The sequence below is a fragment of the Taurulus bubalis genome, assembly GCF_910589615.1.
Source record: "Taurulus bubalis genome assembly, chromosome: 2".
NCBI lineage: Eukaryota > Metazoa > Chordata > Actinopteri > Perciformes > Cottidae > Taurulus > Taurulus bubalis.
The window spans coordinates 39642285-39665768 of record NC_136590.1 but is presented as its reverse complement, the minus strand read 5'-3'; the positions used below and the strand labels follow the sequence as shown (position 1 = coordinate 39665768).

General features: G+C 45.8%; 1 protein-coding gene across 2 annotated transcripts in view; it reads right to left on the bottom strand.

Annotated features, from left to right (window-relative positions):
* The window catches only part of abr (ABR activator of RhoGEF and GTPase), a gene marked incomplete at its 5' end in the record, with an annotated part of 105430 nt that overhangs the window by 76561 nt on the left and 5385 nt on the right, over positions 1–23484 (bottom strand). The window contains one exon of one of the 2 annotated variants that reach the window (XM_079214459.1): positions 12828–12888. The exons of the other annotated variant lie outside the window; for it this stretch is intronic. Coding sequence (XP_079070585.1) covers positions 12828–12888 — 61 coding nt within the window. Of the gene's footprint in view, positions 1–12827; positions 12889–23484 lie in introns of those variants that run through there. 2 annotated transcript variants of the gene reach the window in all.

Here is a 23484-nt window from a genome sequence, read left to right as displayed (position 1 = left end):
CTCCGCCCAATGTCGGCTCGCATTAGTCTCACGGCTAACCTCTCCTGACGGACGGCTCTAACTCCACCTGCCACTCTCAATCACCGGCCCTCGTTTCCTCGGCGAAGGCCATGACGTGCAGCCTCACAGACGCTTTCCTGCTTCTGGGAAAAACGGCAGTATTTGTATCGGAAAGGCGAGGGAAACGTTTCAAACTCGACGGTCATAAAGAATACACTGATCAGAGAAGCTGCCATATGGATCTACTGTCCGCCATCATGCGCCCAGATCCCTCCCGTGTCCATCTGTAGGAGCTTTTGGGCCGGCTGAGCAAAAGATGCAGACTAATAAAGATGCTGCTGCAGTGTGAGAATTCAATCAGTGATGTTTGCTGCCTTGCTCAGCATTTTTTATATTTTTTTTCATGGAAGCAGGAGAGGGGATTACATCATGCCCTGCAGCATAGAACACTGTGGGCACCAAGAAAGCAAGCAGCCCTGCATGCTGAACACACACACATTATTACAGTAGAGGTGTGTGTTCACAAGCAGGCGCTGTGTTTCTTTAAGGAGGCCTTTAATAGAACATGTGTGTGTGTGTGTGTGTGTGAGAGCCTCAACATGTCTGTACATGTTTATTATTGTACTGTCTTTACTGTGTACCGTATGTGTTCACGTGTGTGTGTTTTCTGGGTTGTTGACGAGATTTTCCTCTCCGTCTTCTCAGTTGCCGCTCTCAAAAGATTCAAGCGAGCTCAACCGTAGCGGATCCAATTCTCCCGAGACCAGATAAAAAGACGGGAGAGGAAAAACCTAACAAAACAAGAGAGAACAAGAGTGTTGCCTCCTGGAGTGTCCCCCTCAGCAACTAGTCCTCCTGGCCCCGGGGAGTCATGACAGCATGTCAGCACATCAGTGGTTTGACGGATGTGTGGGTCATTGTTTGTTTGTGTGTGTGTGTGTGTTGACACAGTACATGTAGACTCTCACACCTCCCTGTCCTGCAGTCATCAATCAGGAAGCGACGCCGGGGAAATTAAAAGCCTTTATGAAGGTCTATCTTTACAGCCCTGGACCCGGTAGTCCACTCATCATGAACGTGAAGTATCTCAGCGACAGCGAACATGACGTGAGACTCTCGAGGACGGAACCAGCGGGAATATAGCATCACTGGAAACCAATTTCATTTCACCGTTTGCGAAGGAAGAAGAATAAAAAAAAGCTATAAAATGAACATGCGCGTTTTTTTTTTTTTTATATTCAAATTGGAAAATACAGAATTGGCCAGCTGCTGCGACTGCAGCTTAAGCTACTCGTAAACTCTGAAGACAGATTCGAACCCTGTGAAATGAAATTATTTTAATTAGAATTGCTGCTTCGGTTAGCTTTTAATGGATTCTTTGTTTTTTTTATATCCGCGAACCAGAGTCCCAATAATCACCGGGTGCTCAGAGGACTTTCTCTTTATACGATTTCTGTTACAAAACAAACAGCCGCTATAGCCAGAGAAGCAGATGTGCAGCAGCCGACTGTGTTCTTTACCGCGCGCTGCTTCTCCACCCGGGAGCCGTCACAACTGTGAGCAAGCCGGCTTAGGTAGGGATCAATATGCAGACACACACACCTTCCACACACGCACACACACATGCACACGGCAGGTGTTCAGAGGGAAGTCTCGCTGCACAATGACAGCTTTGAATCTAGCCTGCTGTTTGAGCCTTAAATTGGAATCTTGTCTGACATGGACTCCATTAGCGTCGATGGAGAAACATTTTGTCCGTGCGCACGTCGCACAATAGGCCACTGTACTGCTACAACGCTATGGTGAGGGGTGAGAGGCTTTCTCTGAACCACTTGGGTTCACTGGGACACTGGGACCGCAGCTGGCTGGCTAAGCAGCGAGTATTTTAATAAAATATCAGCTTTTAAAAAGGCAGTTTGCAGGGCTCTCTCTGCACCACCACTCGAACGTTTTGTGGGACATTAGTGGTGAAGACATTTCAAGATGCGGCATCCTAGTTTGGAGCAAGTTTTCCAAGAAACACAACCATAAAAGGTCCCAAAGCGTCAAAACAAACCTTCATGCTTTATTAAATTTGTTTAAGAGTCCACGGAAAAACTTATTTTAACTGTGATTAACGAGGATCTGCTTCACTTGAGCCGCGTGATGAAACTGATGATCACCAGAGAACGGTAGGTACATGCAGCGCATACTAATGATGTCGGCAATGCTGGAGGCAAGCGGGGAGCTTTCAGCGCTTAATGCTCTAAAAATAACTACTGCCAACTGCATGAATTTCACATAAGCGCAGAAAAGAGAGCAGTGAATACATGTTACTGAGAGTTGGGAATGTCACCTTCATCACACCTTGATATATATAGAGGGAAATGAGCCTGTGACTGAATTCTATTGAATTCATTCAGATCACTTAGGGAATAAGTATAATCCAATTATACCACTTATGAATACTGATTTACCTCCAGAGGTATTCATTCATATACTCTCTTTATTGAGCTTACTCTCTTTCTATTATACAGACACGATCCGCAGATTACGTGACTGCCTGAGATAAAGAGAGAACGACGGCCTTTCTAGTGATTCGCACCCAAAATTTCAGTGTGTGTGTGTGCGCGCCTTCCGTTCCAACAAATAAGACATGCCCCCACGACTTTGTACCAGCTTGATGTTAAATGCTGCCAACTATGCCGATGTCTGAGAGTCTGTGAGTCATTTAGTTCAGCTTTACGGTCTTTGTTCCCCCTTTGCCTTATCCAGCCTGATCAAGGCGATAATGTGGCGGGAGCTCCTCGGACAGAGCCGACAACTGTGATCAGGAAACAAGCAGAGCACACTTTGAAAAGGTCAATAAGCTGAGAGTGTATGTGTGTGTGTGGGGGCTCCAAAGACGTATGCTTTAATGGGAGACGACAGGAAAGCTGCCAATCCACTATCAAAAACAACAACAGCATGAAATGCAGGCAGACAGATTTTAAATATTTTACGCTGCATATGCATTCATGAGCCGCTCTACAGCCGCACATCCCCGCCAGAGAAGAGACGGCATTGTCCCTTTTTATGCCTCATGTGAATGACGGCTACACTGCAGCTGCATATCTTCACGCGCCATATGCCTGTAGGCAGCGAGAGATTCAATACCCCCCCCACCCAACCAACATGTTACCATGGCAGCCAGCCACTACACATTGTAATTAGCTGGCCTGAAATCCCCACGGCTCGGACCGGTTGGATGCAACCCACTGCGTCCATAGATTAAGGCGACCCCGGTTGAACACGGGGGCCCGGAGCCGTGGCCGTGTGTGGCTGTCTGGTTCATGCAGGCCCGTGCTCGTGGAAAGTGTCTCTATGCCGTGCGGTGAAACAAGAAGAGCTTCAGTGGGGGAAGCTAGTAAAAAATGCGAGCGGCTTGTTGCCCCCGCGGCAACCCTGCCGGGGACTGCAGCTCTTTTTTGTTGCGCTCCCCAATTAGGAGGATATGATGCAGATTAGAGGCAATGGGTCTGATGCACTGCAGGTGTCAGAAGAGCAGAGCGGCGCACGGTCTGATCCATGTCTCAATAACGCCATTGAGGGGCGATTCTCGAAGACCCTCTCCTACGGGGGGGTCTAAGTGAGGACGGAAAAGATGGAGACAAAGAAGAAATTGGCAGTGAGAACACTTAAAACCTTCTGCTAAAGCTCACCACGAACGGGGACATTTTCATGATCCATTTAAGCCGCATGCGGGGGACATTTTTTAAGGCAGTTTTCAGAGACATTTCTTGGCTCATTGAGAACATGGGCCCCAAAACAGTCGTGGAAAAGGTGCTGTTGAATGATGTCATCGTGAAGTGTAAATCTGCTGACGGTCTGCCACATCAGAGTGCGCATATACCGGCCCGCATGAAAAACTATTGCACAGGATTGCACCATACAAAGCCAGATATGTGCGCACTTCTTTTTTTACTTACAGGCTTTAAAAAAAAGAAAAAATCTGGGGCCAAACGCATACTGCATCTGCAACCAGAGGCCGCCAGGGTAAACAGAACACTCTGGTGGCGTCAAATAAAACCATCTGAGGACACAATTGGAATAACTGCACATTTTTAAAAAGACATTTGTCAGTCAACGAGACTAGAAAGAAAAACAGAGAGGACAAATATGTCCATTCAGAAAAAGAGAACTGAAAACAATCCCATGTTGCAGCAGATCCTCTGTCCCCATAGAGCACTGATGGCAGAGTGCAGTTATAAAAGAGGAGCACCTGCTGGTTCTGCAGAGTTTTGCAGACTCGCCCAGTGATGCTTCACCGTTCTCCTCTCACGCTAACCACACACCTACCCACACACACACACACACACACACACACACACACACACACACACACACACACGACCTTATGGATATCACTCCATTGATTTTGAGTTTAGTCCGTCGACAAAAGGTCAAAGTTAAGTGGTGAATAAAAAGTGGACAGCTGTTTATAAGATGGCCTCCCAGTCTATAGTGGTGCCAGCATCCTATTTATATTGAAGGGAGAGAGAGAGAGCAAAACAACAGTGGACACACATTAATAAATAAAGTTAATTAAGTATCCCTTACATTTACAGAGGGAGGACAAGCGCATATTTCTCTCTGCTACCACTCACTCTCACTGCGAGCTTTCAACCAGTCCATTACACTGTATAGGTTACGAGCTCACTCGAGCATCCCCTGGACATTTCCCCACGCTATCTTTTCTTCTTCTTGCTGCTTCCTCTTCCTCTCTGCAGCACAAGTAGACTTGTTAGAACTTGTTTGAAGACATGATGCTAATAGAGCTGCGCCCCACCTTTCATTTTGCTATCAAAATAAGGAAATGCTGCTACGTCACACGTTTTGTTGCCCTTTGACCAATTGTCTATCCAATTGCGCCCAGAGGCCTTTTGGTCGACGCTTATGACTTTGATAAATCGAATATTAACTCAAAGGCTCCAGACTAATTTGCATCTGTGATTTGGTTGAAACCACGTCCCACCGCCTCGCCTGAAACGTCCCTTAGAAAGATGGACCAACCCTTCCACCTGCACGGACGTTTCCATTTCTTCTCTTTTTCTTCCCTCTCTCATTGAGAGTCTCTTATAATGTCAAAGTAAAACCAGGCTGTATATGAACATCCATTTCGATCCCAGCGGAAAGACGACCTACTGAGACCAGAGCGCCAAACCCTGACAGGGACCATCAATCTTTAATGATTCCCACACAAAAGCACATGGGTGAAAACATATACGCGCACAAAGGGAGAGCGAGAGAGCGGCATACCTGCAGGTTGATGGCTTCTTGGTGTGACAGCTTCTAATACGGTCTGCGAACAAACATTTATAGAGTCAAGATTTACACCCACGATTTCAGATTCAGCAAGTCCATTTAAGGAAACCTGAGGCGATATACGACCTGTATGCGTTCGTTCACCTGAGTCTGTCGGCGAGAGACTGGCCGTTGCTCGAGTGCATCCATCAACCCTCTCAACTCATAATGGCCTCATCTCCCTTTCCTGTCTTCCCCCCGCCCCCACAATATACTCCCCACTTTTTCATCCCCCTCTCGCCTCTCTTCTCTTCCGCTCGACTAGCCTGAATGCTTAATCGCGGCCCTTGCCTTCCGGGAGCACGTAAACACGGCAGCCGCACCATTGGCCGGCAATAGTGGTGTTAGTCTGTGCCGATTGGCTGAGGGGAAGGGTGGCAGAAGAAGGAGAAGAGGGTTGGTGGTTACCATAGCCCCTCAGGATGACTGCTGTCCATAGTAACATACCACACACACACACCGCTCTCGCCCCTGAGGACATGGTAAAGGTCCCCACAGACTCGCAGAACACAAACACACTCAGACATATGACACACCCTCTAACATCATGCACAACAAAGGATGCTCAGATTTTCACCCACTTGAAGACGGCACAACATTTGCCATGGAAAGGAGAGCCCAGCGGGCGCTGCTATTGTTGGTATTCTAGTCAGATCGCGGAGCCCACGCTCCCACGTTGACCCCGTTTACATATATTCTTTCATTTCTAAGCAAAACACTGACTGAGTGGTTGATTCGGGGTCAACAAAACACAAACATAGCCATGTGTTGTCTGTATTATTTACTGTGCTAGACTGTACTGTGTGTGTGTGTGTGTGTGTGTGTGTGTGTGTGTGTGTGTGTGTGTGTGTGTGTGTGTGCGCTCAAAAGATGCTTCCTCAAGAATGTATGTGTCCTGTGATATATGAATTGTCTTTTAGTGTTTAAATAAATAAAAACACAAAAAGACAATTTAGTGTTTAGAGAGTTTTTGTCGATGCAAACGATCCAGCTAATGACACCGTATCATTTTCAGACGCAGCAGGGTCTAAATAAAGCGTACTTATTGAGCCTATTTGTGCCAAGAAAAATATTTGAAAGATCCCCTAGATGCTCAATATTTAAAAAGGAATATGGAGACACAGGTAGGGCTGTACCCAGTGTCAACATTCAAACCTTCTATTGAGGTCTGTCGTCATAATTCAGGATGTAATCACCCTAAGAAAGTGTTACGGCTGTTTAAATACAAGTGGAATATTTTTGTTGGATTACCAATATGTTGAGAATGATGTCATCCATCTTCTTTCAATACATCGAGTGAGTTACTGGAAAACGCATTGATCACACAAGTCAGAAGCAATGCTACGCAGCCTCAAAATAGTCGCGCTTCCTGTACAAACTGCAACGTTGGTCAGAAAATCGTTTGGCCGCAGAATAACACGAGGTCGTCGCTCCGGCTGAAGTGCGGCGTGTGAAAGAGCCACAACAACATACTCCGCTGAGCCAGAAGCTTCATCTATTATTCACAAGGTCGTCATTGACTGAACCCAGGCGGCCGTGGCACAGAGAGGGACAGTGTCATGACTTAGTGCCGGATCTTCAGCTGCGCTCACTCATTCACTCGGAACCACGAGAAACTGGTGTACCATCTTCCGAATCCTCTTAAATAATGCCTACGGTACAGTGGTAAATACTATCTTTAATGGGGTGGTTTCTGTTGATACGTGTGGGTTATTACTGCAGGACGAGATCACCAGTTAAGCCGTTTACTTTGCCATCCGTACTTCCAGTCTCTCTCTCTCTCTCTGTGTTAAATACTCAAAGCAGGGAGCGTTTGATTCTCCCTCAGCGGCGTCGCACAACTGCTCGCTGGCTGTTTTGGAGAAGTGAACATGAAACCGATTACAGAAGCACGAACCCCTTTGCTGGAGAAAGATGCTGGAACACAAAAGCAGAGAGGCATGGCATGGAAGAGGCAGGAGAGAGGACGGTATTACATAACACGACTGCTGTGGGCTGACTTAGTGTGTGTGTGTGTGTGAACAGATTTAAATGTCCGTTTCTATAGCTACAGTACAGAAGGGAACAGCTTCATCTATTGATCAGCATAATGGAGGCACTTTTACATTCAACACTTGACATACAGCACATATTACCTTACAAATCACACATTTCATTCCTACATGAGTGGCTATTTTATAGTGACTGTGCCACAGTTAATAATGACATAGCTTCAGCATTTAGCAACTGAAGAGGTCCCGGGTTTTGGAGCCCAGTTAATGGTTAGTCTCAATTCATTATTGTCCTCGTGGCGGCACCATTTCAATAACATTTGTTCCGTCTGCTCCAGTGGAGTAAATACAACCTTCTGACCCGGTAACAAACATTCAACAGCGGTTCCCGTGGACTTTTTGGCTCGTGTTGCAAGCTGGACATGTTTCTGCTAGAGCTGAGCATGCAGCCACTGGCTACTCAAACAGAGAGAGGGTGGGTGGTTTTGGTCGGAATAGATTTTGTCGGGTGTGATAAATGAGACATCCCTCGTTGTATGAAACTCCCCAATGACACTCTGCTGGGAAGCCCTCCAGAATCGCTCTGCCGTGCCCTTGTTTGCTGAAGCAGGCCACGCGACAGCCAAATAACCACCATTAAACACTTAAAGACAGAACTGGGACTGGCTTGAAGGAGCAGCTACAGCCAGCAGTGATGACTCTCCATCCATCACAGCTGCAGAGGAGACCCAGAACAGTTGACAGCCACTGTGTAGTGAAATGCGGAGGCATAACCAGAAGATTGTTCGCATCCGTTTCACTTCCATTGATGCAATCGACTCTGCATACAAATCCCACTTAATCATTTTTTTTATAAATCAAGGAGCCTCAAGCCCTAACTGTCACATTAAAACAATTTTGAACGCTGGAAAATCTCCGCTTTAACAGTAATAGACATGGATGAGTGGTGGAGCCAGTGTGTCTCATGATGAAGCAATCAAAGTGCCTCTAAATTGTGTTTTGTTTTTTTCACAAGGTTTTAATAACCGATGAAATGTATTTTTCCAACGAGACCATCAAGGAACATTTGTTTGGAGGCATGTTTGTCTTGATTGACAGGTATCTCACACTTGTTTGTCCCCAATCGACTCCAACAAGGATCTGGATTTCCTGAGACCTATGAGTCATCCACACTACATTTATGTTTTTCCGACAGTTTATGATTAGTGCACACTAGTTGGATGGCACCAGGACAGAGAGAAGATTACTTGTCAACAAAAACATGTTGTTCCATATTACTATCTGCTGCACTGGCGGAGGAAAGTAGCACATATTAACTCTTTCCATCCTGCTAAATGGCCCGCCCTCACTCCCACAGTGGTACTTTAGCATGGCTTGGCTCAACTCCAGTGATGCGCAACACACTGACAGGATGTACAGAAAAGAGGCTGTATTTTGTCTTTAATGCTCTCTCTCTCTTTCTCTCTCTCTCTCTCTCGCTCTCACATCTCTGCGCAGCACATATTTTCAAGCCTCCCTTGCTGACTCGGATTAGGGAAAATCGTTTTGACATATACATGCACGAGCATGTCTCTGCGCACGTGCCACCCCGGCTCTGCCATGCCAAAACGGCCATATTCTGCCTCTTGCATAATCTGGCGGTCATTTGATGTTGCTTTAGCGTCACATGGCATTGAATGGCTAATTCTCTGAAGATCACGGCGCCGCCAGCCAGAGTCAGAAGTCAGTCTGTAACATAATAATGTATTAATTCACTGTTCCATGCAAATAAAAGGAGAAATGAAAATGATCAAATATGTTACTAAGAAAGAACATTTTTGAGAGACGCAATCCGTATTAATTAGGACCGCTCATACATCCGCGTTAGCGACAACAATCCAGACGCATTGTCATTTAGCCAGCTGATGTGAAGATTAGCAAGCTTATCGACGCCAACTTGGCCCCAGCACTACGTTCCTACGAAGAGCTGTATTTCATGTTCAACACCGACCACTGTTATTACATGCCTTTCCTTTCTCTGATCCGTGTCTCCCCTTTTATTCACAGCCATCCAGACGCCCACTCAGCCTGAGAAAGTTCTGTGTCAAAGAGTCTCAGGTCTGGAGTCCGATTCATGGTCCAATTAGACAAAACTGCTGGGTAACGAGGCTAATCCCTTACAGTAGTTTAAGAACAACCTTTTTCATATCTGATATTTTAGAGAAAAAAAGACCAATACTAGACCAACATGTCAATGTGATGCATCTAAATTATCACGTTTTCATCGGCGAAGGCCACAGAAAACACACAGCGGCTGTTGAAGCCAATTCCAAACCACTGAAGAAACAGGGAGGCACCACAACCAGTGTGATACACGATACAGTGCCAACGGATGAAGACGGAAAACAATGGCTCTGACAATGGCACTGTCGAAAATCATATCATGGGTAAAAACAAACAAATCAATCTTTTGTGTGAGACACTCAGAAAATGATGAACTACTTTGATCAAGACAAGTGGGAAGGCAGAGGATGAGAGGGAAAATAAGAAGGTTTTGAGGAAGAAGTATTTGAAACACACACTGACACACCGAGAGACACCCGCACACACACACACACACACACACACACACACACACACACACACACACACACACACACACACACACACACACACACACACACACACACACACACACACACACACACACTAATAGCCGCCTGGGAGTCTACCACTTATGCTGCTGACTGGACAAATGGGGCAGAGGATGACTGATGAGGTCTGGGCCAGTCAATTTTATTTATTTTTTTAAACTCACTCATTGTTTTTTGTTTTTAAACAAATACATTTTTTTTTGCACGCACGAGCATGCGTTCTGTGACCTTCGAGACTGTCGTCGGTACAACCGACGCGGTGCATTGAGAAGACGCAGCGCGAGCTGGAGGAGACGGCCTAAGAGCCGGGCTGAGCAGAGACTTCAGCCTCCTGGGGACCGAGGCAGCTGTGGGCTTGGAGCGTCCACTCCCCCCACTTTACTCAGCGAGTGGAGGATGTGTGGTCACCGCTTAACATTGAGCCATTAACACAGTTACAGTGGCTGGAGAGAAAGAATGCAATTACAGCCCCATGTTTGGTAATCCACTACATTACACTGGACTCCACTGGAGGAAGGGTGGGTCTGCTGTGTGTGTGTGTGTGTGAACCGGTGAATGGGCCGTTTCAGGGTCTGAGTAGTGGTACCGAGGGATAAGTAGCCCTCAAAAAGCTCACGAGGGTGACGGAGTATTTTTATCCTCCTGTGTGGAGGGAGGTAGCGTCTTCAGCGGTCCTTGACGTACCCATTTACCCATCCAATGCACACACACAAAAAGTGAAAGGAAAAAAGATGGTGGGAAAGCAAAAGGATGATGAAATGACAGGTGCATAAAAGGATTGTGCCCTTTTCCCTTAGAAGAGCTCACATGAAGCCTGTATGGAGCCTGTTGTGATGTTAATAGTCTCCTCTTGTACACATCCAGCCTCTCATCGAATTTTAAATGTGTTTAAGGGCCACATAAATAAATTGAATTTTATTTATGGTATGATGCTTTCAGTTTCCGCTCACAGCAATGGTACAACTCAATAGCAATATGAAAGTAGTACACAGACTCTAGCATACAGTCCCTGGTGATAGGAAATCATTACCATACAGTTACACATGACCTGATCCAGTTTCGAAAAGTGGACCAGTGCATGCCCTGAGAATTCAGTGTAGAGATAATCCAGTGTGCTCTATGATGCATTCACGGTCACCGGCGAATAATGGTCTTTGATGAAAAGGCCACTATCATAAAACGTTATAAAAGAAAAGAGTCCCGACGCTTTGAAGAAATAGTTTGACATCTTGGAAAAAGGCTCTGATTCACACACGTCGGGAGTTAGATTTCTGTGAGCTCAATATGAGGCGAGAGTCAGTAGGGGATTAGCTTAGCTTAGTTAGCATAAAGACAGAAAGAGGAGACTCTGACAACCTGCAAGACGAGGGGTCACGTGACCAATGAAGGCAGTCAGCTAGCAGCGGCGGTTGGCTACGCGAGCTATTACACCGTTATCTAACAGACTGTTTCATTAGTTTTTATCCACATGTACACATGTAGCGTTAACATGGTTTCCGGCGGGCAAATTCCGTTATCCATCTTTATGCTACGCTAAGGCTAATCACTGCTTCGTAAAGACGTGAGGATGGTATCAACCTCCTCGTGCAACTCTCTGAGGGAAGCCAACTGGTCGAGCTATTCCTTTAAAACATCCAATCACCACCATACAATGTGTGGCTCGACTGTCCCGCCACAATCACATGTTTCTTCTTGGCAAATTATTCATTTCGACACCTCATTCAGCAAAAATATACTACAAGCCACAATCTTACAGATATAATAATGTTCTGAATCAGACACTTATGTTGATTACTAACACGCAGATGACTGCACAGTGTCATCATTACATCATCCCTCCTGTGTCTTTGTGAACTAGAGTAACAGCTGCCCACACTTCTGACAGCTTGAACATTGGGTTTCTGTCTCTCTGAATCCCAAAACAACCACTACCCAGTCCCCCTCTTCCTCTCCTATTCACTCCCGCTCTGCAGATGAAGGCATGGCAACAGTGCTGACACAGCAGAGTTAATCCCAAAAGGCTGTGTCATGTGCCCGAAATTGCCAACACAAACACGCAGCATCTCAACGGAGGCACGAAGGGAGAATCACAGCTGCACATGACGTGACGTGTGCGAGGGCTGGCAGAGCGGTGTACGCTGAATTAACGCATGAAAAACCATTGTTCGTATTCTGATCTATGTAAATCATCCGCCTGAAAATATTTATTTTGGAGGAAAAGTTGCACTAATAAACACAGTTGGAAAATAAATGAAATCTGGGTCATTTAAAAAAAAAAAAAAAAAAGGAAAGCAATGGGGATTTTTCCAAACCCCTAGTTGTTTCGTAACCTGACAGCGCTGCTAACACCTGACCGGAAAACCGCGCCACAGTGACCCGGCGGCGTACAGTACGACATGTCAGACCGTGACCCCAGCAGAGCACGAAGACCACAACAAAGAGCGGATTAAAAATTCAACATCAGGCAGTTTGTGTCCTCGATAGGATGGAACATAAAGTGCTCTCTCCCGGTAGTAAGCATGACTCACTCTCCCTCACCGGGGTTTCTCCAGGCTTTCCCCTTGCTTCTGTGCCCACTGACCCTCACAACAGCAGACACAAGTTGTTACCACAATGGGGGAATGAAATGAGGGGGCGGGTTAAATGTCTTGTTATGGACAGCCACGCTGATGCAGGCTAATTGGAAGTCCTGAGTAAACGCAAAGTGTGTTCCCCTGTTGTTCATGTAGCTCCGTTTGTAACGCGAACAGGCAGCCCGCGAGATGGAGATGGAGAAGGAGGGGGTGCTGGGTAAAATGGTTCGAGGTAAAGACGAGCGCACAGACAAACGGGAAGCGATTGTGCGGTGAGGAGCGAACAGACGGCTGGACGGGATACGTACTGCTGTAGAGGGTGTCGATCCAGGAGAGCCGGGGCAGGCCACGGGCACTGAGGGGCTCCATCCTCCTTTCCTCTCCCCGTCTCAGTCACTCTGCTTCCCTTTCTTAGTTCTTCCGACCTTTTTCCCCCCCCCGTCGCTGCCTTTTTTTTTTTGGCTCTCTTTTTCTTGTCCTTATCCTCGAAAAACAGCCTTCATCTCGCAGGGAGAAGCTTAAAGAATCACTTGGCATGAATGTCCCAAAATAAAAAGAAGACACCTCCGGGGTCCAACAGGCGAGCGAGGCGGCGGCGGCGAGGGAGCGTATGGGTGAGCGGTGTGTACGGGAGGGAGATTAAACAACAAGCTGGAGACGACCACCGCGCTCCGTTGCTAGGGGAAGGGAGAAACACTCCCTCTCTCTCCGTTTGGCTTGCTCACTCCCATCCACCCCTCCTCTCTCTCTCTCCCTCTTGATTCTGCGCGAATGGCTCTTCAGCCTCTCTCTCCCTCCCTCCCTTATTCCGCTCAGTAACTCTGAAGCGATGAATGATGACTGTGTACCAATGAGGCTTGTGTCAAATGTGAATTAATTTTTTCTCTGCTCCTCTCTTTTTAAGTTAATGAATGGATAGCACATCTTCTTTTCTTTTAAGTGCTATAACTTGACATCTTCTAAAAGGTACCTCCAAACAAAACAAAAAAAACACATTGAGCTTAAAGTCCCCATCTTTGTCTCGAACCACCACATTTCCTCTCTGTTGCTTTTTTACCCAGGTCAGAGCATCACTGAGAATAAAATCATGTTTTCAAGTTGTTGTTGTTGTTGTTTTTTCAAGAGATAACAGACCGGAAGAAAGAAGCATAAAAATGACAAACAACATAAACAGGCAAAAGACAACCGCTTCAAAATAATCCAAATTAAGAAAAATCTATAAATTAGCAGCCAACGCAGTGACCATTAGCAAGAGATTCTGTCCTTTTGTGTTGAGGTGGAAGTGCAGCGTATACTTGAAGTACCAGTTCTATTCCCACGCGGGGAAAACCAACATCTGTAAAGCATCGTGAGAATGCAATCGCAAGCCGTGTTTATTTTGATTTCTAAAACGTACTCGATATGAGAAGCGGGTAAGGGGGACCTAGTCCATGGCTACATAATCCTGAGGACGTTTTATGGGGGTGGGGAGTCCTTCAGTGAGAAAGTGTCCTGTTCAGATGTCACTGTGTTGTGTGCCGCTGTCCTAAGGCACATCAACATGAATGTCTTGTGTGCACGTGGAAGCTGACAAAATAAAGAATAATACTATGACAACAATGGAGCTAAAAAAAAATCTTCTATGATAAAATAATTTCTGATGAGACAGAGATACAGAATTGACGTTACAGTGCAACCTTCATCGGATAACTAACGCAAACAAGTCGACATTCCCGTTACGCAATTAAGAATTTCATAGACTGCCTTATTGATTTTCAAACGATCGCTCTGTCAGATTTTAATGGGGGCATTAGCTGGTGGAGCACATGAGCTCTCCTGTTGCGTCCTGCTGCCAGAGACGGAGCTGACAGCTGATCAGCACGCAGTCAGCCTTTCTTTTCATCCGAAACAACTCGCTGTGTTTTTGGAACGCATGTGCTACAGAGGAGAGAAATTAGAGACGAGCAGCGCGCCAGCGGCAACAAAGCCCTCCCCTCAAACCCCGGTCGGGTCCTCTCCCCCCTCCCGTCATCCTCCTCTAACCAGCATGGGGGAGGAGAGACGAGAGGGTTGAGAGGCAGAAAAACTTCAATTAGGCCACAAAGGCTGACAGGAGCCCCCCCTCTCTCTCTCCTCCCGCACCCTCAGCAGGCAGAGCACCGGCCCCCGAGCATCGCTCTTTGTCTGGATACACATATCTCTTATGTGCCAGCTGGAGGAAACACACATACATTTAACCACAGGGTTGTATGTGCACCCCCCCCCCATCCCCAGAGCTGGCCAGAGGTTACATATATGTGTGTTGGTGTGTCATGGCATTTAATGTAAGCCTGCATGTGTTAATATATGTCAGGGTAATATTAATGAATATAAATGCGTCATTGTGGAGGAGGAAAATTACACTGGCATGCACACCCTCAAGGTCTTGAGAGAGCGTGCACACACAAACACACCCCCACCGACACACACACACACACACACAAACACACCCCCACTGACAAACACACACACACACACACACAGGGTCATGGAAAGGGAAAGCCAAGCAGGTGGAGAAGAACACAGGGTTGGTGAGTGGCACTTCATCAAAAATAGATTCACCTACTGTACAGCCTCACACATCCTTTGTCTTCAATCTGGGACAAAAGGGTGTTTCTCTCTCTGCCTCACACACACACACACAGCTCTACACGTGTGTGTGTGTGTGTGTGTGTGTGTGTGTGTGTGTGTGTGTGTGTGTGTGTGTGTGTGTGTGTGTGTGTGTGTGTGTGTGTTTGTGTGTGTGTGTGTCCGTCTTCTCTGGTTTTTGGACAAACCACCACCCCCTCCTAAGTGTCTCATCATTCAAGAGGGCAAAGCCAAACAAAGAAAAGACACACGTGCCATGCCAGCACACGCACACATTTGTCTTCCAGGACAAACGTACGTTTATAAAATATTAATGGGAAGTCCTGCTGTGTTGTGAAAAGGGCCATTACGAACTGTCTCTACAACCCGCTCACACACACACATACAGAAAAACCAAACACACAAAACCAAGCAGCTTGCACAGCTTCAGGTAGAGCAGTTGCTGTATCTGTCTAGTTGCAGATGTTTGGGGGGCGTCTGGCTCTTTGTAGGACGACAACAAAGCTTAGCACATCAGCAACGGTTCATTCTCCATAAAAGGTCAACATTCAGCAACAGTCCTCCACTCTGTGTGCGTGCGTGTGCACGTGTGTATTTGTGTGTGTGCATAAAGGCCAAGCAGGTGGATTGAATGTATGGATAAGATCTAGACTTCAGGCTATCATTCTCTTAAATGTCTCCATAGTGGAATTGTTATTTACCAGGAAAGAGGAGCATTGGTGCATTGTGTCGGATCACCGGTCTAAAATCAACTTGTATAGATATTGGTAAGTAGGTGTTGCTAATGTGGGAGTAAGACTAACAGAAATCCAAAAAACAATACACCATTTCTCATTACAGCAATAAAATATGGACTGCAACAAAAAAAAAAGCCTAAAATCCATACCTCCCGTTGTAGTCCCACTGTGTGCGTCCCACTGTGTACTGCATGACGCTCAGAGGCATAGTTAGGCTTCACAAAGTCAAACGGGAGTTAGAGGTCTTCTGCCCACGTACTCCCGCAGGATATCGGATCAATCACCGCAACGTTTCTACTGAAAAACTGTTCATCAAGCCTAATAAGTCTCATATGCACCTAAAATACAAATAAACAGATTCTACTTGAGGGACAAGTCGAATCTAAAAGTGGATAAAAACAACATGGACTTTAGTGCAGGCAGAAGGTCAATCCATCACTGTGTTGTGTGTTCTATCAATCAATGTTGCGGGCTCTTAACTTGAAATTTTAACATGTAAAGATTTCCTGTCATGTAGTCGAGAGGGAGATGGTGGTCATCTCCAGGCCAGTGTGTGTGTGTGTGTGTGTGTGTGTGTGTGTGCAATTAGGAAGCGTACCAGCCCACCAGCCAATCAGACTGCCACCTACCACTCTCCTACCCAGATACCCCGGCCCCATCCCAATTACTGTTCTCCAACATGTCGACCCAAACCCCCAGGCCTGGTGTTAGTGTTGATGGCACTAATTTCCCAGTCACCACCCCAACTCTCAGGGGCAGCATCCACAGAGCGGTGGCTCCTCCCACCCCCTGCTTGAAACTGCAAAAATAACTGGTAGGTGCAAATAAAGTGAATTGTAATTGTTAAAAGCCTGATCTGTCACTTTTTTTTTTCTTTCATTAAAATGTTTTCCAGTGCTACTGGTTTTCGTGTGCTTGCGTGTGTTTGTGTGTACGGTACGTGAGAGTGAGAGAGTGGGGCACACATACAGCCAGTGTTTCTATACGAGTGGCTTTAAAAAAAAAATGAAGCGCTGGAGCGAATCTTCTGCTGGCAAATTAATGATTACTATTATAAATGCACAAAATAGTAGGAAATGAAACGATTCTTTCTAAATATGTTATTATTATTATAGTGCTTTGAACTAAATGCTAAATGCTAGCGACTGTCCGCCACTGCGATCCGTAGCTAGCGTTAGCATGGCTCTTATACCATGAATCTTTTACTAGCGTAACTTCTTTTGCAACGTTTGGCATTGAAAATATTTAAATATTCTTTGATCATTTCAGAAGGAAACTAAAACTGAGAACATGGCTGTACTCGACTCGTTATTGGTGTTTACGATGATCCCTGAACATCTGTTTAATTCACAATGTCAACACGGAGGCGAATACCAACAAAAAGACGACGCAAGTAAGGACACACTCCTTGGAGATGGATGATGACATTCTCCAGCTACATGTTTTTTTTTTAGTCACATCCCTTTGTTTTGGGGCTCGGGGGGCAAAGAGAGATGGCAGCAGGGACGAGCACCGACTATGCATTATTAAAAAGCCCAGAGTGCACTAGTGATTAACGTCTGGTTGTTAAATGGGAATGCCTGAAATCATCTGGGGTGTTTGTTATTGACTGCTAGATTCTATTGTATTTTTAAGTGAAACAGTGGGATAAGCCCCGTGGGTTCTCAAATGCACATATAAGTCATTTGTCCGCCTGTGTTTGTCGTGGTCACTGTATTCTCCATCAATTCCAGATTTTATCACTTAGGAGGAGTTATTCATTCATCCAACAATTCCATCTTTGATACCACCATTCCTTCTTCATCTACTGCAGAGAGTGTGTGTGTGTGCGTTATTACAATAAGAATATTTGTACATGACTTTAATGTGTAACGCTTCCTGTCAACTGAAGCTATTCTATCCGATTGACAAATCTTCAGCGAACAGGGAAGAAAACCACAAGAGCTTGTGTGTCTTTGTGTGTGTGTCTTTGTGTGTGTGCGTGTGTGCGTGTGTGTGTGTGTGCGCGCATGACGCATCACAGTATGTGCTCTGACAGGCAAGATCCTCCCTCACCTCATTTGCCCTGAACACCCCCCCCCCACCAACTCCTTCACCGTCCAATTATCTGGAACGGACCTGTCTGGCCGACCGCTGTGACATATCTGTGTGTGTCTGCTGTTCCAATATTAAGCCAGCCTCGGATTTATGAGACGAAGGACTGTTAAATACAATCCTGCACCCGTTTGTGTCAAAGAGAAAGACTGAAGAAGGGACAAAGAGATTGTGTGTGTGTGTGTGTGTGTGTGTGTGTGTGTGTGTGTGTGTGTGTGTGTGTGTGTGTGTGTGTGTGTGTGTGTGTGAAAATGAGAGAGCAAGTATTCATCCGATGCCAGATGAATTCACTTTGATCTATTGAGGTCAATGTGGAAATCATCTGAATCATGCTGTGATTGGACAGACACCAGATAAGGAGAACTGGCCCTCTCTCTTTCACACACACTCAAAAGAGCACACATGCACACACTGTAAAACATCTCATGTGTTATTTATGCTGTTTGCTCATCGTTACTGTTCGTTAGTGGTACAGACCAGCTTCGCTTCTACGCACACACACACACAAACACACACACATTTTGAAACTAACCCAGCGGGGGGATCGGACCGCCTGTCTCTCCATGCAGTTGCTGCATGCGTTTGTTTGTGCGCGTGAGTGAACACAAAAGGCGTCGTGGGTGTGTCCTCTCGACAAATTGACTTCTGATCGGGCCAACTTCTGTCAAGCGCCTGCCCAGAAGCACCAACACACGAGCCATTAATAAAGGTGGACGAGGGAGCAAAAGATACAAGACGTCTGGATGAAGACCTGCTGCACCCTAGTGTTTAGTTCCTGTCAACACAGGTTGTAATGGCTCAGTGAAGGCCTCCCATGTGTGTAACGGAGAGGGATGGATGAGGAGGGACGGTCAGCAAGATGTTTGCGCGCTTTTTACTTCATTTTAAACTTCAAGTTTATTTTATTTTCCGTTTCTACAAGTGTAACATCAAAAGGTTGTGTGTTGGACCCTGAGGGCTACCGAAGAGCGAGTGAATCTAGAATTCAAGACAGTGCCTGAACGCATCCTGTGTGGGAAGAAAAAAAGTGCTGAAACTGCTGTTGCTGCTCACGTTACACATCCTGTGTAAACACGGTGTAACACTACTCACAAAAGGGGTAGAAAGGATGAATATGGGGAATAACTTCATCCTGCTAGACATAATTATATTTTTGGGAGCACTCATTGATTACCAGCCCTCACTGAAATCTTCAAGAACCAAAACAAACGCTGAAAATAGGACAGAATGCAAAACAAACGCACCACGGTGAAACTGCCATTGTTACAGATGTCCACATGAGGGTGCTGTGTCCCGTGCATCCCACAATCCCAATGGAGCCTCTCCAGTTAGGGTGTGCTCTCACTAGCAACTGTTAGTCTGACAGCATGTGACTGCGACACATACAGCAGTGCAGGAATGAAACAACTAAACAGCAGCGGCACTGAAGATGTGACAAGTCATTAACAGTTTTTAGTTGTTACTTCATTTGGGTGATACAATGTGGCACAGGTGAGTGACCTTCATGCTGGAGCTGCAGAGGTGTTGGTTGGGCGGCTGTTAGGTCGACTGTGTGGTCGGGACAGGATACAGCGCACGCTGCTGCGTAAATGGAGAGCGAAAGCTACGTTGTAGAAGATAAGCATCCACGCCGGCTTGTTTTCAGCTCGTTTAGAAACGTATGCATTCACTGCAACAGCTATTTCTGGCCCCTGCAGAGTGAATGCATTCGCGCCGCATCGGCCTCATTCACCGCAAGTGAGTGGCAGAGCAAAAGCCACAGGTTACTGCTGCGAGAGCGAGAGTGTAGCTGCGATCGGAATCCACGATGATCCATGAAACCCTCTTTGCAGTTTGCACGGCGCCAAAACCACACGCGATGAAACGAAGGCAGTGCTCTGAGAAAGTTGCAGAATTAGTGTGGCCTAAGAGGTAATCCTGGGAACAAACAGTCGATTGCCAAGACCAGAGCATGCAGCTGGAAAGACACAAACCAACAAACAGTATATCGTCGCACTGTGCAAATGAACGGAAACCAACTTTCTACTGGAGTGATCTTCCTCCAAGTTTAATGCCACGCCTATACGTTTAATCCCAGACCTGCAGGCTGAGTGTAGTTAGAGTTTCTTACAAGGGATCACACACACACACACACACACACACACACACACAATGACCTTTCTCTGACCCTGGACGTCGACTAAATAACCGGCATGGTAGCTTTCACATCCTGATTGTCCAAGTGCATAATTATCTAATATACTGTTGCGGTGGAACTCGAGCAACCAGGTGTTTTTTCTATGATGCAATATTAATTCACCTATTTGTGTATTTGTTTTCTATTCCAACCTAGCGCTAAGAGGAAGTGAAAGTGATGAGCGCAGCAAAGGAAGTCCTCAAGACATTAACCAGCGCACACTGGGAAAGAGAACTGAGAATGCCAGCACAGGTGCTTTAAAACCGCTACACTTCAGAGAAGGCCGATGTTTCATCAATTCCCCTGGTGTGCAGCTAACAACCAAAATAGCTTTCTTGAGAAGGAAAGTGGCAAAAGCTGGCATTATTATGATGTGATAATAATAATAATAAAGTGTATCTTTACAACACACATCAAAGTGTACAGCAAAGTGTTTCACAGGCAGAAACAAAGGAGAGCTTACACTGCCAGACACACGCACAATTCCACATACATATATTTAAGAATAAATCTGAATGGGGTCTGCGAACTACAAGCAGCCTACAGATGCGATCTAACAGGATGTAACTGTTTCTTTGACTTCCTGATGTGCAATGAGTGCACAGGTCGGTAAACAGGCAGGTAGCCGGTTCCAATCATCACATTCAGGTCAAATCGAATGATTGGATGAGCTTGTCCTGCGACGGCCAGACCTTTCTCTGTTTTTCTTACAACAAATAAGGTAACCAACGACAGCTTTAGTAGAGGTGACGGTTCCAGGACAGTCCAAGATCCAGACTTTATTCCCCACGGCTGCCATCTGACACGGTAACACTGTCACCATGAGAACTTCACACACCAGCGGGGACGTTCAGGCGACAGAACAAGACCAAGACTGCAATCGCCTTTTGTTTACTGGACATTTAATACACTCCCATCGTCCTACACAGTTTGAGATTTGGGCTCTCCATTGTTACGCAACGCTCTCGAAGCATTAGGAACTCGTGGTTATTGAATGTCAACATCAGTCTCCTCAAAACCAGAGGAGACCGCGGAATGAGACAGATCATGTTTTCTCACCCAACCAGTCTGAGTCAGCAGATGGTGACCACTGGCCGGCCAACACTCAACTTCCTTCTGCAACGTGGGAGTCACCTAAAATACCACTTGTGACAGAAAAACATGACAACTTATATTGTAAATACAGGAGGCAGGGAAAATGTTTCTCAAGAAGCGTTTACATCATTTCCTCCTCTTTCTTTGACAGCTTTACTGTTCCTGATCTCCTTCATTACCATCTCATTACACAGCGCTCACCCACAGGTTAATGAGGGGAGTTAGATTTTAGACTCGCACGATCAAAAACAGAAGCTTGTTGCTACGTGGTTGATGCATACATTATTTAGATTTCAGTTCAGTCACAATTTGGATTTAAGATAGTAAACATGTGAAGTTGTGCTTTAGTTTAAAAAATAAATGAAAACATTATTATAATAATATATATACTGTATGCATGTATGTATGTATAAAAAGTACTACTCAAACTGGCTTTAAGCCCTACATTATAGAGACCCAAAGTGTTCAGGATCAAATAGATCATTATTAGTTATTATCAAATAAATGATCAAACATTTGACAAAATTGTGTCAACAATATCATCAAAGAATAATTTGGGAAATAAATTAAGAAATTATTAAATATTGAACCCTTTGGAGTTCCATAGTACATGCAGGAATAACATTTTTATTTTTGGGGGGGTGCATGATCAGAAGGTTTTATTTGGACCCCCTGCAGTCAAAGTGGGAGTAGCTGCATGAATTATTTGGGAGTAATGAACTGATATATGTGGCCGTGCACGCCCACTGGCAGTGTGTCAGAGAAGAACACACACACACATGCCAGCTTCTTACCACACACACACACACACACACACACACACACACACACACACACACACACACACACACACACACACACACACACACACACACACACGGGGGGTCTCCATGGCAGCCATAGCAGTCAGCCAATCAGAGGAGGCCTGGTGTTTTCTCTGATTTCAGACGGAGAGGAAGTTTAAGTCTAAATGTCAAAATCGGAAAAAGGAGCGTGTGCAAACAAGCTGTGCTGTTATTCTTTTCATAATATCCTTCTCGCTAATGTGCTTTTTCTTCACTGACAAAAATCAACAACGGCGGGATCAGCTCATTGACATCACTGTCACGCCGAGCACACTAGCGGCCGCTGTGTGAGTCAGTTAACTGACAGGAAACCCACCAATCTGTCACCCTGTAACCTGCTGCTCATCTCAATTTGAACTGAGGGACTTTACAGGAATGAGTTTGCATTTCCTGTACTTTTCTGCCTCAATCTGATAGGAAATGCGGCGAGTTGGAAAGCGGGGTCAGTTTGTTTGTCTGGTTTTTGTTTATAGGATGGAAGGGCGACTCATGGAAAGTGAGGGGAGATCCAGCTCAGCCCCGTCTCGAGGGAGATCAGAACAGCAGCACAGGAATGGAGGGGGGGTCAGCTTTGTGTCCAGTTGACTCTTAATGTGAAAACCAGCGTAGCTACTTCTTGAAACGAAAACCCCTGGGAGGCCCACGCCTTTGTTGGTTCTAGGAATGGGCGCGCACACATGTACTAAAGGGCAGTGTGCCAATGTACCTTTAATTAAACAGAGAGCTGGTGGGAACTCGGGTACCGCTAGCAGAGCTCCACTATGAAGCCACCACTAAATTGTTCATTCTCATTAGGTGCAACCACAAACGTGACACTGACAGTTAAGTTTGAAACCAAATGATCCGTGACACCATATCCATAAGATATCATAACCGTCACCTTGCATCTGATCTGGCACCTCAACCGCTTTCCCTGCTCGTCTCAGTCTCTGCAGTTGGTGGTCGTGGCTGCTGACGTCAGCAGCCTGCAGGTGGACAACGCCTCACAGGATTTCATGTGGGGTGACAGAATCTAGATTGAGTGTTATTTGAAACTGAGAGAGAACTGAGGGAAATCCTGCGAAGATGAAGAAGAAAAAAAACCTTTGAAGAAACCACACTTCTGTTGGTCACATGGAGCGTCTTACTGTTGATTGCCATCACAAACGGAACAAGTCACGAGTGGTTTAGAGCAAACAGAGGAATATATATTTGTAACGTGTAATAAACTGAGACACAGATCTAGGATGGATTGTTGTGTGCATGTGCCTTTGTACGTGGTGTGCTAGATATAAATATAGATATGAGAGCACCAGGCAATATTAAAGTTCTACCCTTGCATTTCTCACCTACGATATAGAACTACGGTCAACTCCTGCATCCCTCTCAGAAAACCAGCAATGATGCTACAAAACCCACACCTCCTACTCTA